This window comes from Delphinus delphis, chromosome 13 (assembly GCF_949987515.2).
Source record: "Delphinus delphis chromosome 13, mDelDel1.2, whole genome shotgun sequence".
Taxonomy (NCBI): domain Eukaryota; kingdom Metazoa; phylum Chordata; class Mammalia; order Artiodactyla; family Delphinidae; genus Delphinus; species Delphinus delphis.
In genome coordinates, this window is record NC_082695.1 from 4,817,264 (window position 1) to 4,832,400 (window position 15,137).

The 15,137-nt window shown below is 45.1% G+C and overlaps 1 protein-coding gene across 2 annotated transcripts in view; it reads right to left on the reverse strand.

Moving 5' to 3' along the window:
• Positions 1 to 8,707: 8,707 nt before the first annotated feature.
• LOC132435811 (transmembrane protein 132B) overlaps positions 8,708 to 15,137 on the reverse strand; it is a 235,582-nt gene continuing 229,152 nt past the window's right edge. For both annotated transcript variants that reach the window (XM_069541301.1, XM_060027875.1), the window contains one exon: positions 8,708 to 14,686. In XM_069541301.1, the coding sequence (XP_069397402.1) occupies positions 13,538 to 14,686 (1,149 nt within the window). In that variant the 3' untranslated portion in view covers positions 8,708 to 13,537. The remainder of the gene's footprint in view (positions 14,687 to 15,137) is intronic.

Sequence of the window (15,137 nt, forward strand, 5' to 3'; positions counted from 1 at the left end):
TTTGTTTTGGGGGGTGGGGGGGGTGAGGCGGGAGGAGGGCAAAGGGGAGCAATTCTGAGACTGGGGTAAATCTGGCCACAAGTAGGGACAGAAGCAAAAAGGTCCTCACCACGGGTATTTGTGGGTTGCTCGCTTTGTTTGTATTTTTTGGAAGATTTTTATTTCATGACATTATTTTGAGTATAATTTGCATACAGTTAAAGGGACAGGTGTTAAGTGTATAGTCTGGTGAATTTTAAAAAGGCCTTTACCGGGCTTCCCTGGTGGCGCAGTGGTTGGGAGTCCGCCTGCCGATGCGGGGGACACGGGTTCGTGCCCCGGTCCGGGAAGATCCCACATGCCGCGGAGCGGCTGGGCCCGTGAGCCATGGCCGCTGAGCCTGCGCGTCCGGACCCTGTGCTCTGCAACGGGAGAGGCCACAACAGTGAGAGGCCCGCGTACCGCAAAAAAAAAAAAAAAAGGGCTTTACCAATGCCAGCCAGTCCCCGATCAAGACAAAGAAGATTTCCATCACCCACGTCAACGCCCCTACTGGTCAACACACACCACAATAAAGGCAAACACTCCTCTGATTTCTACCCCCTTGGATTTTTTTTTTTTTTTTTTTTTTTGCCTATTCTTGAACTCATGTAAGTGGAATCACATAGTAAGTACTCTCATGTTTTGCTTCTTTCCTTTCACTATGCCCATGAAGTTGCATGCTTCGGAAGTGTGTTCCTATTTTAGTTACATCCCACTGTTTGAAAAAGACAATTGTTTATCTGTTCTCCCGTGGATGGCTGTTTGGGTTATTTCTGTGTTTGGTGTGTATTATGAATAAAACTGCTATGCACATGTCTTCCTGTAGGATCATGTTTTTATTGCTCTTGGATAAACACCAAAGAACACTATTCTTAGCTAATATGTTAAGTATATGTTTAACTTAACCAGAAACTGGCAAGATGTTTCCCAAAGCAGTGATAGTATTTTACAGTTCTACTAACAATGTCGGAAAATGTTTCCTCAACACCTTTGCCAGCGATGGGTGTTTCGTTCTTTTTAATATTAGCCATGATAGATGGTATGCACTCGTATCGCGTCATCGTTGAAACTGACATTTCCCTGACAGCAAACGGTGGAAGGTACTCATTCTTGTGCCCATCACAGATCTTCCTTTGGGAAATTTCTGTTCAAAACTCTGACCCATTTTCAACTGGGCTGTTTGTCTTTTTATGGAGCTGCAGGCATTCTTTGTATATTCTGAATACAAGTCTTCTGCACCGAGAACATTTTCTCCCACTCTGTGGACTCTGCCTGTTTATTTTGGTCATGATGTCTTTTGAAAAACAGGTGTTTAGTTTTGATGAAGTCGATTTTATTGATGTTTTGCTAAATGACCTCGTGACTTTAGATTAAGAAAGCTTTGCCGACCCCAAAGTTGAAAGAAAAATATTCTCCTATGCTTTCTTTGAGAAGTTGTAAATTCTAGTTTTTATATTTAGGTCTATCCAGGTGTACTAGGTGTACCAAGGTTAAGGTACATCTTAACCTTGAAAGCATTGTTCTGAGTGAAAGAAGCGAGTCACGAAACCCCCATGTTGCGTGATTCCATTCATCAGAAATGCCCAGAAAAGGCAGAACTATGCACACAGAAAGTAGATAAGAGGTTCCCTAGGCTTGTAGCTTGGGAAACTTGGGGAGTAACCTGGTGGTGGGATAGGGTTTCTCTTAGGCACGATGAGCATATTCTGAGATCGATTATGGTCAAGGTGGGAATCTACTGAAAGCTACTGAACTGTACACTTTCAATGAATGAATGGTGTGGTAGGTGAATTCTATTTCAATCCTGTTTTTATAAACAAACATCAAGGAACAAGTAAAAGCAGCTGGTTTCAGTTTTCTAATGCGAATGTCATCTTAGTGTTTGGCCTGATATGAGACAGATTCGTTCTTATAAAATGGATTTTTTTTTTTTTTTTTTGGTACGTGGGCCTCTCACTGCTGTGGCCTCTCCCATTGCGGAGCACAGGCTCCGGATGCGCAGGCTCAGCGGCCATGGCTCACGGGCCCGGCCGCTCTGCGGCACGTGGGGTCTTTCCGGACCGGGGCACGAACCCGCGTCCCCTGCATTAGCAGGCGGACTCCCAACCACTGCGCCACCAGGGAAGCCCCTTAGGTTTATTTTTAAACTACAATTCAGGTCACATCTTTTGCCTGCTGGGGGCCTCTGACCCCTCCCTGCGAGAATCATAGTCCCAAACACAGGCTCGGCCATGAGGCTCCCCAACCCAGCCAGGATCCCCTGACCCTGAGGGTTCAAGCACATGGAACTGGCTGCCTTTGCATGTTCTGTTCCCTCTACCTGGAACAGTATTTCAATTTTACATGCCTATAACGACACCCCCCACAGTCGCTACTGCCAGCACCCTCTCCTCCTGGAAGTGTTAGGGACCCACAGACATGGAGTTTGATTGCCTTTTTGTCGCATCCATGAACCTGGTAACAAAGTTAACATTTTTGACCCTTTACTGTCACATTAATCAAGTGAGTTTTAGCTCTTTACTGGGCGTTTCATATGAATGGAAATATTCCCCTTGACGTGGAAAACAGTCTGGAGTTTTCTTGCTTTGTTCTATAATTTTATGTTAATGTCCAGTAAAGCATTTTGGTGGTTTTAATATCTAGAATATTGAAGGCTAAGGTAACATACGTTTTTAAAGAGTAGTTAATAATTTCCCAACTACAGGGTCGTTATCACAGATAGATAAAATGAAAAGTGATAAATGTACCTGAAACGGAAGAGGGCCCTATGGTCCTTCTCCCCCATGTCCTCTTTCATCTGTGGAAAAACCGTGGCCGAAGAATAAGTTGAATCAGAGAAGTGAGAAAATGCAGAAACAAAGGAAAACAGTCAAAGGAGATCAAATAATAACGGTTTAGTCACTAAGCATCGTCAAGGCCCTTTAGTTCCTCCTCAAGGGCTAGAGATAATATTCTGAGCCGTGTCCTGGGAGCCGTCTTGTAGATGCTGAAACCCCTACCAGGTGGAGAAGTGAACTACACGATGACCAGACTGTAGCCATGACATAAGCTGCCACAATTCCGAGAACTGGCCTCAAAGAAATGGAAACAAACCGACCCTGGAACTGAAGCCTAACCGTACTTAAAACAATCAAGATGACACCGGTCAGACGACCGCTGACCAATTTCAAGATGCCTGTCGGAGCTGCCTGTGCTGTTTCTGCATGCGGCCCCTCCCCTCCGTCTATAAAAGCTCTTGCCCACTGATTGTCTATCTTTGGACAGAAGTTCAACCCCACACACCGGTTGCCAGCATCCGAAATAAACCAAACTTTCGTTTCCAATAAACTTGCCTCTTTATTGGCTTTTGAGTGGCGAGCAGCCAGACCCCGCTTTCGGCTACGTACCCTCAGTTCCATAATTTGCTAATAGGTCTCCTGTGACTTGTGTCTTCTCTGAACACACGCCTCATCACTGGGAAGAGAAAATTCCAGATGGTTGGTCCCTGGAACCAGGGTTCTCTCGAGGGCTCAGGAGACACCCCAAATGTCCTTCCACCTAGAGGTTCTACTCCAAGGCATCTCGAACATTTATAATAAAACCACATGGAAATGTGACAGGTAATTCTTTGATAAAATGATTATTTTGCCTCTGAAAATATCTAGCTTTAAGCAGCTCATTACTGTTCACAATGGGCCTCAATTTCTTGGTGATCACTATACGCCTTCAGAAATGCTCGGAACGCTATCTCACCCGTGAGTTGTTTTCAAAAGTCACGACAATGTTATGGGTTCTAAACTTCACAGCGAGTGGAGATGGCATAGTATTATTTTGCAAGTCATTTTGGGTTCGGTAGTTCCCTCTTTGCATTTTAAATGTTGGGTACAGGGGTTAGGACTGCCCTAGGGCTGGGGCAGGTCTCCCGAGGTCAGACCTGGATTTCAGATCACTGAAGGCTGGACAGGAAGTTTGGAGCCTCCCTGAGAAGCAGAAAACGATCAGAACCAAAGACCTCATTAATTTAAAGATCCTTCAGGCCCAGAGCAGCTGCTTTCTCCTCAAATGAGCTTCAAAAGTAGCATTTCCCGATTAAGCAGGGAGGAATCGCTCCCCAGGTAGATCTAACCCATGTGGGATACAGTGATGAGCAATAATTATGCTCCATTCCCTGGTTCTCTGATCACCTTTCCAATGCACACAGTAAAGGACGTTATTCTTTCAATGGACAGGACACCAGAAACTGTACAATCCAAATTATATTCTGATTTCTGCTGAAAGGGACAAAGCCCCTAGGTCATAGATGGTCTTAAAAGTTTGATAAAGTAAAAAAAAAAAATAAAAGCTCCCCCTGTGTTCTATGAAAAAAATAATACTATTAGGGAGTGTCAACTTCCACACAGTCTGTTGCTAATCTTGCCATTTAATATAAAAATATCTGCATATACAACACTCAAGTTCATGTGAACTATTTTTAGGTCAAGCATTTAGGATGCTTGCAATTTAGGATGCAAAAAAATCCATTTTCAACAGCATCGAGGCATCGTGGAGCAAGCAGCAGTCTCCTTCGTGTGCGGTTCAGTCCAGATCCCCCTGGAAACTCACCTGGAGTTTCTTCATGTCCATCAACCTGGCTCCAAAGTGGCTTCAAATGTCTTGGATAGGCTGCCTCCTTGAGTTCTGCTTGACCGCATTGTTTAAACGAGAGTCGAGGCAGAGAAACTGTGTTTGGGGACGTCCCTGGTGGTCCAGTGGTTAAGACTCCCCGCTTCCACTGTAGGAGTCACGGGTTCGATCCCTGCTCTGGGAACTAAGATCCCGCAAGCCCTGCGGCCCGGCCAAAAAAACACCAAAAACCCAGAAAACAAAGAACCTATGTTTGCAGCCCAGTCATGCTTTGTTCATAGTCATTGCCCTTTGCGTGAAGGGAAGGGAGTTTTGTAAACACCTGGTTGAGAAGCTGCCATCGGCCCCTGTAACTATCGCGGTGAACTTGGGAGCATGGATGTTGGATCAAGGTTATCACAGGTGCCTGAGGCAGCTGCCCTGCCTCTGTCCTGGGAGGGCACGTGCTTTCCTAAGCTGAATTTTGCAGAGGATTCCTCAGCCATCCTTTTAGTTCAGGCAACATAGCTGTGAAGCCAATTATCTGTAGAGGGCATGAGTGTGGTGTGATGAGAGTCCTTTTCCCGGTTAAACTTTACAGGGTGGAGGAGACCCAATGTACTGAAATGTGTAAGTTGTCCCGGAGTCAAATGTAGCACGTCCCAAGACAATGAATGTGAATTGGAATGTCTGATGCCTCACTTAGTATTCCTGGGACTCCAATTTTATAAATAGAATTGACTTCCGCCTGGCTGGCAGGGACAGATCTGAATAAACCTTTTCTGCTCATTAAAATTTAACTTTATGAGCCTTAAGGAAAAATGGACTTTTCTTGGCTTTCTCCAAGAACTGAGTTTGCCTGTCTGCACTACAGAAAGTCACCATGGTCATCTTTCTGGAACGAACCTTCTTAATGTAGGGAAAGTTCGTTCAACTGGCTGGTTAGCCAGAGTACTTGCCCTGGGGCACAAAAGCAAGCCTCTTTCCTTCGGAATCTTGTTCTCACACTTAAATACACCATGCTTTTCTCAAATTCTCAAGGTCTCGGCCAATGACTGTCCTCAAAACCCTGAAGACAGCTGCCCCTACACTGAAACTAAAAACTTCTTAATATCTTCCTTTGAACAATTATGAGAGGATGAGATAATTTCCTGGCGCTTACCCATTGATTGTTTTACTATGACAAGGAATCATCCAACACATTTCATTTCTTCATTTTCAAGATGTTTGGAAGTGCCTTTACAGAGAGGTTAAATATACTGTGGGACAGATACAACGGATCAATCATACTGAAAGCCGTGGGTAGTATGAGACGGGTTCATGACACAACCAAAAAAGTATAGAGAAGCACAATGCTGTAACAGCATGCTCTGTTTATAATAGCTGGTGTTTACCAGGGAATAAGAATCCAACTCAGAAGAACGGAGACAGAAGATCACACCCCCCTTTTGTTTTTTTTCAAACGCCAGACAGAATTTTTTCCCACTGTGTTCGTGGCCTTGAAGCCACTCAAAAGTTTAGAACTGGCTGGGTGATGTGGGTTTGGTCACCCCCTGTATTTGGCAGCCCGGATGGGATCCACCCGAGAAGAGTCTGGGGCTGGGAACTGACGGCTGAGGATACAGATTTAAATCGTCAGCAAACAGCATGCCCTTCAGACACGTGTCACAGATAAGCAGCATTGGAAAAACTGTTTGCCACGGGGAGACACATGTGACTCCCTGCAAGAGCACGGATCTGCTGTACACAATTCATTGGGTGCCAGGGAGCGGCAGAGCTACTTCTTTTTTCCTGGCTTTGATCAGTTGCTTATTATTTCATTCTCCACTCTCAGCCCCTGTCTTTCATAGTTTGGGCGTTTGCTTAAACCTGCACTGATGTACCTAGAACACCAACTGTCACGGGGTTCGGGCAATGGGTTTGTTCTTGGAATCCACGTTGGGTTTTAAATTGATGCCCTTTTGCTAGAAGTCCAGAAAAAGGCTCCCAGGGGAAGACAACTACAGAAAGAGGGAATCACTTGCTTGGTGGTCTGTGCACAGAGGAAGTACTTGGGTCCCTCCGTCTGCCAGTCCTGGTATCTTTTGGCACATAAGCTGGTGGGACTGAACCATTCATTGCTCCGGAGTAACTGATATGGTAGCAGATCTGATGCAAATTTTCAGATGCGCCAAGTGGCATTACAACCAACCAGAATAGTAACCAGAATAGTAACCAGAATAGTAACCAGAATAGTAAAGTAAAGCGTTGAAAACCCGGAAGGGTGTGCTTAACGATGCCCGGCGTGTGGCCCTTGTCAGCCTAAAATATTTATGGGAATAAAGCACGCTATGCGAGAATATACATGGCTTAAATGGAGACCCTACAGTGATCACAACCGGGGGAAAAAAGGCACACTGTCGAAGGAAGCATCTCTAAGTGAAAAAACTATATCAAAGGGGAAGTGTCTACACTGGCCTCTTGGGTTATTTCCTTCAGTGACTCAGATTCTTATAAGACGTAACAATAAAATAGCAGATCATTTCAGCTCCAACCTTATCAGGGAAAAAGAAAACGTGGCTCACATTCTTTGACCAATTGAAGTAAAGAAAGAAGTTTCAGGTCAGAAGTGATTTAAACCATCTTAGAGCAGTAATGTTGTCTAGGGGGTGGAAAAGTCAACATCACATGGACCCTGAATCCCAAAGCAATATCCGTCCCTCTGTTTGTAAAGTGCTTTATTCCGGTGGGCGGCGTAGATGTATAAACTGACCTCAGTGGCTGCAGCACCTAAAGAAATTGCAGTCCTCAAGCTAAAAGTAAAGGTTTCATCAGAACAACTGACCAAGAGCCATGGAAAATATAAAGGCATCTCATGAAATGGGAAGATTGTCCAGTTTGTCAGTGGACGGCATGGCTGCTTTCTTGGACGGGTAGCACAATTTCCCTATCAGACTTGAATTGTTACTTCCCACCTGGAATGTGATCATGTCCTGCCATCTTGACTCATAGAAAAGGCTACAAACACTGTAACCAGGTTAGAATGTTTCTGCACTTTTTTGTGTTTTAAAAAAAATGTTTAAAGCAAACAACACAAAACCTCTGTAAGTGATCTAAATTATATAAACCAATAAACTACCTGTGTAACTGATCTAAATTGTATAAAACCATAAAGAAACTAACGGGCATTAAGCATTTCAGTATCAAAAAGTTTGCAATGCAGTGTTTGCGTTTTGCGCACACAGAGGTCTAAACCTAAAGGGTTCACTATTTTACAAGCCTCATTTCAAACTTTCTTTGTTCCCTCTTTCAGAAACCAACTTTACTAAACTGCATACATGCACGCTGAGATCTGGGGAGAGCCTTCGGGGTCTGTGGCTCTGTCCTCCACCATTCCAGGAGGAAAAAGAAGAAGGAGCTGTTAGTGGGAAACACTCACCCAAAGTGTGAGAAATCCTGCCGATGGGGGCATGTGTGGAAACCGGGAAAGCATCTGGGCTCATCTGAAGCCTGTGACTCTGCAGGTTTCATTTCACAAGGCCAATTCCTAGGTTGACACTCACTTCCTCATATGATCTCTGGAGGGCCCAGTGAAAGATCAGGCTCGGGGTGGGGCATTTATTATGACATGTCAAGTTACTGCCCTAGAGACATCCCTTTTCATCCTGATAACGAGGAGTGCCATTTGCCAAAATGCCAAAGATGATGCTGGCAGCGTCAGAAAGGGCATTCAAGCCACAGAGAGCTGTGGGGACTCAGCAATGCACCCGGCAACCTTTCAGCTGAGACATCATCAGCCTTCCAAGCAGGATCCCCGATTCTCTTGTGTTTTTCTTACACGTCTAGAGCTCTACCTATTCTGGACTCTCAGCACCACAAGCCCCTGCCCCAAATATGGAAACAGGAGTGAGTCATAGATAAGTAGAGACCAAAAGGGAGAAGACGGCAGGGCTGACGCATTACATGTCAGCACTGAGTCCAAGACAGTTTGACCCTGGGCGGGGACCTGCAAAACAGGAGTCCTCCTTCTGAAACATCAGGGAAGAAGTGTCCCCCAGTCTGCTAGGACAACACATGAAAAGTTTACCTTTTTCAAAGGTCAAAGTTATTTGCAACTTTCAAGAAACATTTTCTTTTGGTTTCCATTTACTGCTGCGTCAAAGGTGTTAAAATCTCCGGCTAAAAAGAAAAACATATAAAGAGAGTCAAATCATAGAGATGCTGCAAGTAAAAGATGTGGATAAAATAATGAAACCACTGGAGAATGTTTAAATGTTTATTTTCATGTTAAAAAGGATGAATTACCCTGTGGTTAGTATATACCTTTATGCTGGAAAAGGATGTCACTTTATTTCTGAGATATTTCCAGGAAAAAAAAAGAAAAAGAAAAAGGAAAAAAATCCAAAAGTAAGGAAGAGTAAGATCAAAATGTTCTGGCAGATTCCATCAACAACCCCAACAGAAGTCATGTCCTCTAAAGGCTGCACCTTTAATTGAGTGCATTTCACGACGTCAGGTTCTGATGTTTTCCCATAATCAATTTAGGTATTTCTGAGCGGGATGTCTGTACATTTAAAAGCTATAGCTTTGCATGCTTTTATGTTAAAACGTATTTATTCCAACACACCTTTCAGTGTTTCAGTATATTGCCTATATTACATACAAAAATATCTGCTATATCCGTATTTTAGCGTAACTCTTCCACCACCCATACTGTTCCTTTACACAACAGGTGACACGCAATACATTACACGTAATATAATTTTGAGGGAGGAGATGGTCGCTGGGTTTATAAACCATCTACCGTGTCATTTACAGAGACTAGAACGGAGAATTGAGGCCATTTTTGAGTTGACAAGAGTAGAAAAACAATGGTGTCAATGGTAAAGGAAAGATTTAGATGAAACCACCCTCTGTGGTCAGTGGAGTTGGAATGAATGATCTTCTCAGACACTTTACTGTGGTCCCAACATTGGGAAGACACCCTTCTAAAAGAGTGAGACAAGAATGGTGATCAACATGCACAAGGGCAGACTTCCTAAAACTTAAAGTTATCCAAGTACAAAATACTTCATCTACAGATGTAGCAAAGGGACAGAAATTAATCCATTTTTTCCCTGCAATCTTTATAAATAAAAACTCTCTGCCTACGATTTAAGGATGATTGCAGTCTGGGAACTCAGGCTGACCAGTGTGCAAAAGAAAAGAGCCAGGAAGTCAGTTATTCCCTTTTGGTTCACACAGCGTATCCTGAGATCTGCTAGCCAGTGTGTCCTTTGGGGGAAGTTTCCAGGGGAAACTTCCAGTGTCTTTTCTTCTTTCTTTCTCTCAAATGCAACACTGTAGGTTTAACTCCAGGACTTCTGTGTGGCAGCTGCTCCTTGATAGCTGTACGCTGGCCTGGAAAGCAGCCTGTTTGGCCCCTGGAGACAGTGGTCTCACATCCTCCACGGGTGTAGGTCACCTGGCCCTCATGGGGCATCTGAATTGCCCTCCGTGTGACTCATGGAGCTTGCGGCCTGGTGTCCCCTCTAGAGGCTGCTGGTGTCTGCCTCAAGGGGAGTCTGAACATCCCATTCTCAGGGGAGAGGAAGGGACTCTATTGACATCGTTTCTTTCAGGTTATTGACAACTGTCCTTTGGATATCTCAGCCGTAAGAACCTGGGAAATCCAGGCAAATGCATGGCCCTCAGCGAATCATATTTCAAGCCTTAGCAATTTACGTCATTTCCCCCATTTTATTTATTTATTTATTTATTTATATTTTTTGGGCTGCATTGGGTCTTCATTGCTGCGCGCGGGCTTTCTCCAGTGTCTCCGGCGAACGGGAGCTGCTCTTCGTTGCGGTGCGCGGGCTTCTTATTGCGGTGGCTTCTCTTGTTGCGGGGCACGGGCTCTAGGCGCACGAGCTTCAGTAGTTGTGGCACGCGGGCTTCAGTAGTTGTGGCACGCAGGCTCAGTAGTTGCGGCGCACGGGCTTAGTTGCTCTGTAGCATGTGGGATCTTCCAGGACCAGGGATTGAACCCGTGTCCCTTGCACTGGCAGATGGATTCTTAATCACTGTGCCACCAGGGGGGTCCCATGCCCCCCCCATATGAGCTGAAATATTTTGGAGGTATAGTTCCTATTTGTTTTAAATTGACTAGTTGGAAAACAAGCCGATATAACCCATAGTTTCTAGTCAGCAGGGAATATTTAGAGCGGAAAGAACTTCAGTGACATTCTGTTAAGCTGAATAGTGTCCACACCAAAGCTGAGAACAACTGACAGTGTTGATTCCCACAAAAAAAACTGAATTTCTGATTCTTCACTATTCACACACACACGTGGGTATAATACGTATGTGCGTGTGCATATATGGGAGTGTGTGTGGTATGGTAAAAGGGATCGCTGCCCTGAAACCTTCCATTTGATCTTTATTTTGAACTGACTGAGTCTCAACAGAAACCAGCGAAGGTGGTTTATGTAGCCTGCATCACTCTGGGTGACGTCGTTCGCTTACCCAAGGGAGGCGTCTTCAGAACCACGGTCAGTTCCCGGCTCCGCAGAGAAACCCCTGGCCCTTCCTGATTCTCCCGTTTGCTTCCTGCGTCACGTCAAGCACTCGGACCACAGGAGATGCTCTAACTTGTATGCCCCTTAATAAGGCTCCCCGTGACAATAGTAACTTCCTTTGTCCCCTCCCGAATTATACCCACGGGAAGTCTCATTTTACCAGTGCGAGGCAGCCTGCTGTGTGTGTGAGAGAGACTCACCCCCTGTATTAGTTGAGGGTCCTCAGCTTCAGAAATGACATCCCTACCCTGTCTGGAATGTCCAAGACCCAAAGGGAGAGAAAATGGAAAATATCTGCCAGGAGTAGCAGGGCTCCCGGGGACAGCTATGTTTCAGCGAGTGCCTGAATCCCTCTCTTTGAGCTACCTCCTTGCCAAGCCATTTGAAAAGCAGAGGCAGCTTCCTCTGGCCACCAGAGGCGCTCTTCCTACAAGGTGTCAGCCATCTCTTTGCAAACTCCTTTGGAAGCTGATGCCTGGGTCTCCTGGCTTTATTCCCCAATCAAACTGGAAGATCTGGGGAACCTCAGCAGCTTCAGCTCCTAACCCCCATTTTAAACACAAGAGCAACTGAACACCAGCCTCTGAGGGCAGGCAGCGTTATCACTGGTAACTTAGGTGCAGTTTACAAACGTATTGTAGTCCTGTGGGCAAGAGACACAAGGAGAATTCTGTGTCTGCCGTGTCGCGGTTGGAGAAGGCTGGTTGTCACACTCCTGTCCACGGAACCCTAGAAGAGAACCACGGAAGCACACCCTTTTGAATTGCCCAGTCAACAGCCATCAGGAGTCAAGAAACTGTTTCAACACCTCCTGCAGGTCCTTGACTGTTTGGGCCTTTAAGATTCTACCTCTCAGAGATGCAAATGGCTCAAGAAAGCTCAGAATGAGGCATAGCCTCACCCAGTGTCTGATTTTCCAGCTAGCGCATCTTCGTAGAACGTTGTCATGGTTTCCTAATCTGAAATTCTTGCTTTGCTGTTCTTTGAAAAACATTGTTTATTTAAAAATTATGCAGGAATCATGATTTTTTTTTTCTCTCTTGCCACTTCGATTTCCCAATAGCTATGGTTTTTCATCACAATTGCTTCTCAAGCTTCTGGAAGTCATTTATTTTATGAATTTGGGGGGGTAAACCCATTGCTGTTCTCCATTAATGGACACCCTGTATAGGTTTTATCTCTACCAGAGTCATGACTGAGGATAGATATATGTTTTGGGTTTGTTTGTTTGGTTTTTTTTCGGTGGTGGGTGGAAATCATTGTATGGGTCGATTTCTACATATCGCTAAGCTGAAACATCATTTCATTTCCCATTTTTAAAAAGTTTTGTTCTGGTAAGAGAAAAGTTTAATCTGAAGATACTTCCTATGCAATTTCCTTTCTCTGCATATCATTTTTAGATTTTGATTTCAGTTTGGATAACAAATGGTGTTGACCACAAAGCATTAGTATAAATACAACTATTTTGAGGACTTTTTTTTGTCCTCAGAAACGCACCCCAGGAAAGAGGTCCTCATGACTCCCGCAAGCAGAGATAAAAGGAAAGGTTCACTGTTCACAACTTTTCTCCAAAGTTTTTAAGCTTCATGTAGAAAACTGTAAAGAAGACGGCCCTCTCTTACAGTATATTAATATTTTAAGTAAAATCCCATGTCCCCGTCTGATACAAGAAAGTTCAACAACAAAAAGAAAGAAAGACGGCATGAGGCTAAGCTTCTTAGACATTGCCCCTAAGGGATGCAGTGAGGAAAACTGGAAAGACCCTGAACGCCTGCACAGACACCCAGGAAATAACAGGACGTGGCACACCACAGGGACTAAAATTCATATGTAAATCAAACAGATTTCAGAGAAAAGAATGAAATTGCTTGTCTTCATGTTTCAAAAAGAATTGCAGAGGTCAAAGGAACCAGGTGCAGGTGCAAAGATATATAAAAATAATGAGCAGTGCTCGTAACAAATATGGGCGGCTACATTCAGCAGCTTTCACGTATGTCCAATCTCAGGCCAAGGGCAAGAAATGTCCACTGTGCTTTAAAAGGTCTAGGAGTAGAAAAATCAAACCCAAGTCTTTTCTAATTCCACACGGCTGTTTCGCCACGAGATGATTAACAATGTCTGTGGGGTCTGGTTTATTATATTTGAACTGAGCTAGTACCAGGCAGCAGAGAAAACCGTGGTCTTAGAATTTCTCCAGGACCCCCTGGGAGCTTATCTGGGGCACATCCTGGCTTCAAACCCAGCTGCCTTTGCTCTCCCTGATGGCTGCTTCGAAAGGGATCCCGCCAGACCGCCACAAACGAAGCTTTGTTAACTCATCCCCTATTGCTGGTCAGACTCGGGCTCCACCATTCAAAAAGCAGAAGGCATAAAGGTGAATACAGACATGAGAAAGGAGTTTACATCTGGTCCTGCAGCCTCTCCATGTACTCTCTGAAGCCCTGGGACGCCCCCAGCCCCATGTCTGGGCACACCCACTGGATGCTGTCATCACTGTCAAACGGGATGGAGTTGGTGTACGGACCGCCGTCCTCCGGGAGGATGGTGGTGTAGGACGTAAACTTGACCCTCTTCCTCTTTGGGCCGGACGAACTCAGAGGTTCGTTTTTCATGTCTTTCTCATAGACAAAGTCAGAAGGTCTGAGCAGCTGACTAGGGAAAGTCTTCTGGGAACCGCCATTCAGAAGGAAGTTCCTCTCCTCGGACTGCAGCCCCCTGTCGATCATGGTCGTGCACTCCTCCGACGGGAGGGTCACGTCCACCGGGTTCTCCAAAAGCTCCACGTCGTTCCCCAGCCAGACCCAGTCGTGGGAATGGGGGATGTCGCCTTGCTCGCTCACGGCGAATCTTTTGTGTCTGTATTTCCAGGCAAACGCCACACAGTTAATTAAGAAGACCAAAATGGCCAGGCAGAAGACGCAAAGCAGGGCGTACATGCCGATCTCCAAGTCGGTCAACCCCCTGGAGGTCACCGTAAGGTCACTAGGATTATGGGGTTCCGGTAACTTCCCTTGAGTGGGGAAGCTTGTAAAGGCGTCTGGACCACCACTCTTGAGCAGCTTCTTATCCTTTCCTTCCATGGGAGACTGCGGGGTTGTGCTTTGGTTGGTTCTTTCCCCGTGGCCGCCAGGGGCGCCATGTTGGAACCACTGCTGCACTGCCCTCTCCTGGCCTCCTTCACGCTCTATGCTGTTCCTCACGTGGTCTTTATATTCCCGACTGCCGCCCTCCACGTCGTTGGTGCCTCCTTGGTGCTCACCAGTATTTGCTTCAAATTTGACCTTGACGTTCCCTTTACCCACGGCAAGAACGCTCTTCCTCTTGGTCTTCTGACAGGGCTCACTGATCATCATTTCCAGTTTAATCAAGGGCCCTTGCCCTTCCCCCTCTGCAACGACAACCGGCCACTTGGACTGAAGGTTTGCCTGGACAGACACCACCATTTCATCCAATGATGAGACAGTAACCGAAAAATCCTTGGAATCGTAAATGTCTAAAGGTGTCACCGAACCGTCACTGAACAGAATCCAAGAACTGACTATTGCTTCCTAAGAAAAATGAAAGCAAAGCATTCTGTTATAATCAGGTTCCTTCAAACCTGCAAATGTAAATGCGATTTCCTATGTCATATTATTTAAACATACGATCTGAGAAAAATTGATTTCTGTGTTTTATCATCGTGAATAGCTCTCGACACTGCCTGGAAGCGGCATCGGCCCTGAGCTATAGCTATAGTTGATGTGAGAAACAAACAATACGCTTTAACAAGTGCATGAAAGTGTATGTTAATTTACTGCATGCCAGACAACAGAATTTGACTTTGACCTTTCTGAAAACATTTTGAAAGATCAGACAATTTATCTGAATCATACTCAGGTGCAACTCGTCAGGCGCCTGCTCAAGAGAATATTCCTTTGAACATTCTTTATTAGGAAGCCCATGCTGATTGCTGGAACATGCACTGGCTGGAAGCACTTAAGGAAGGATGCATTACGAGAC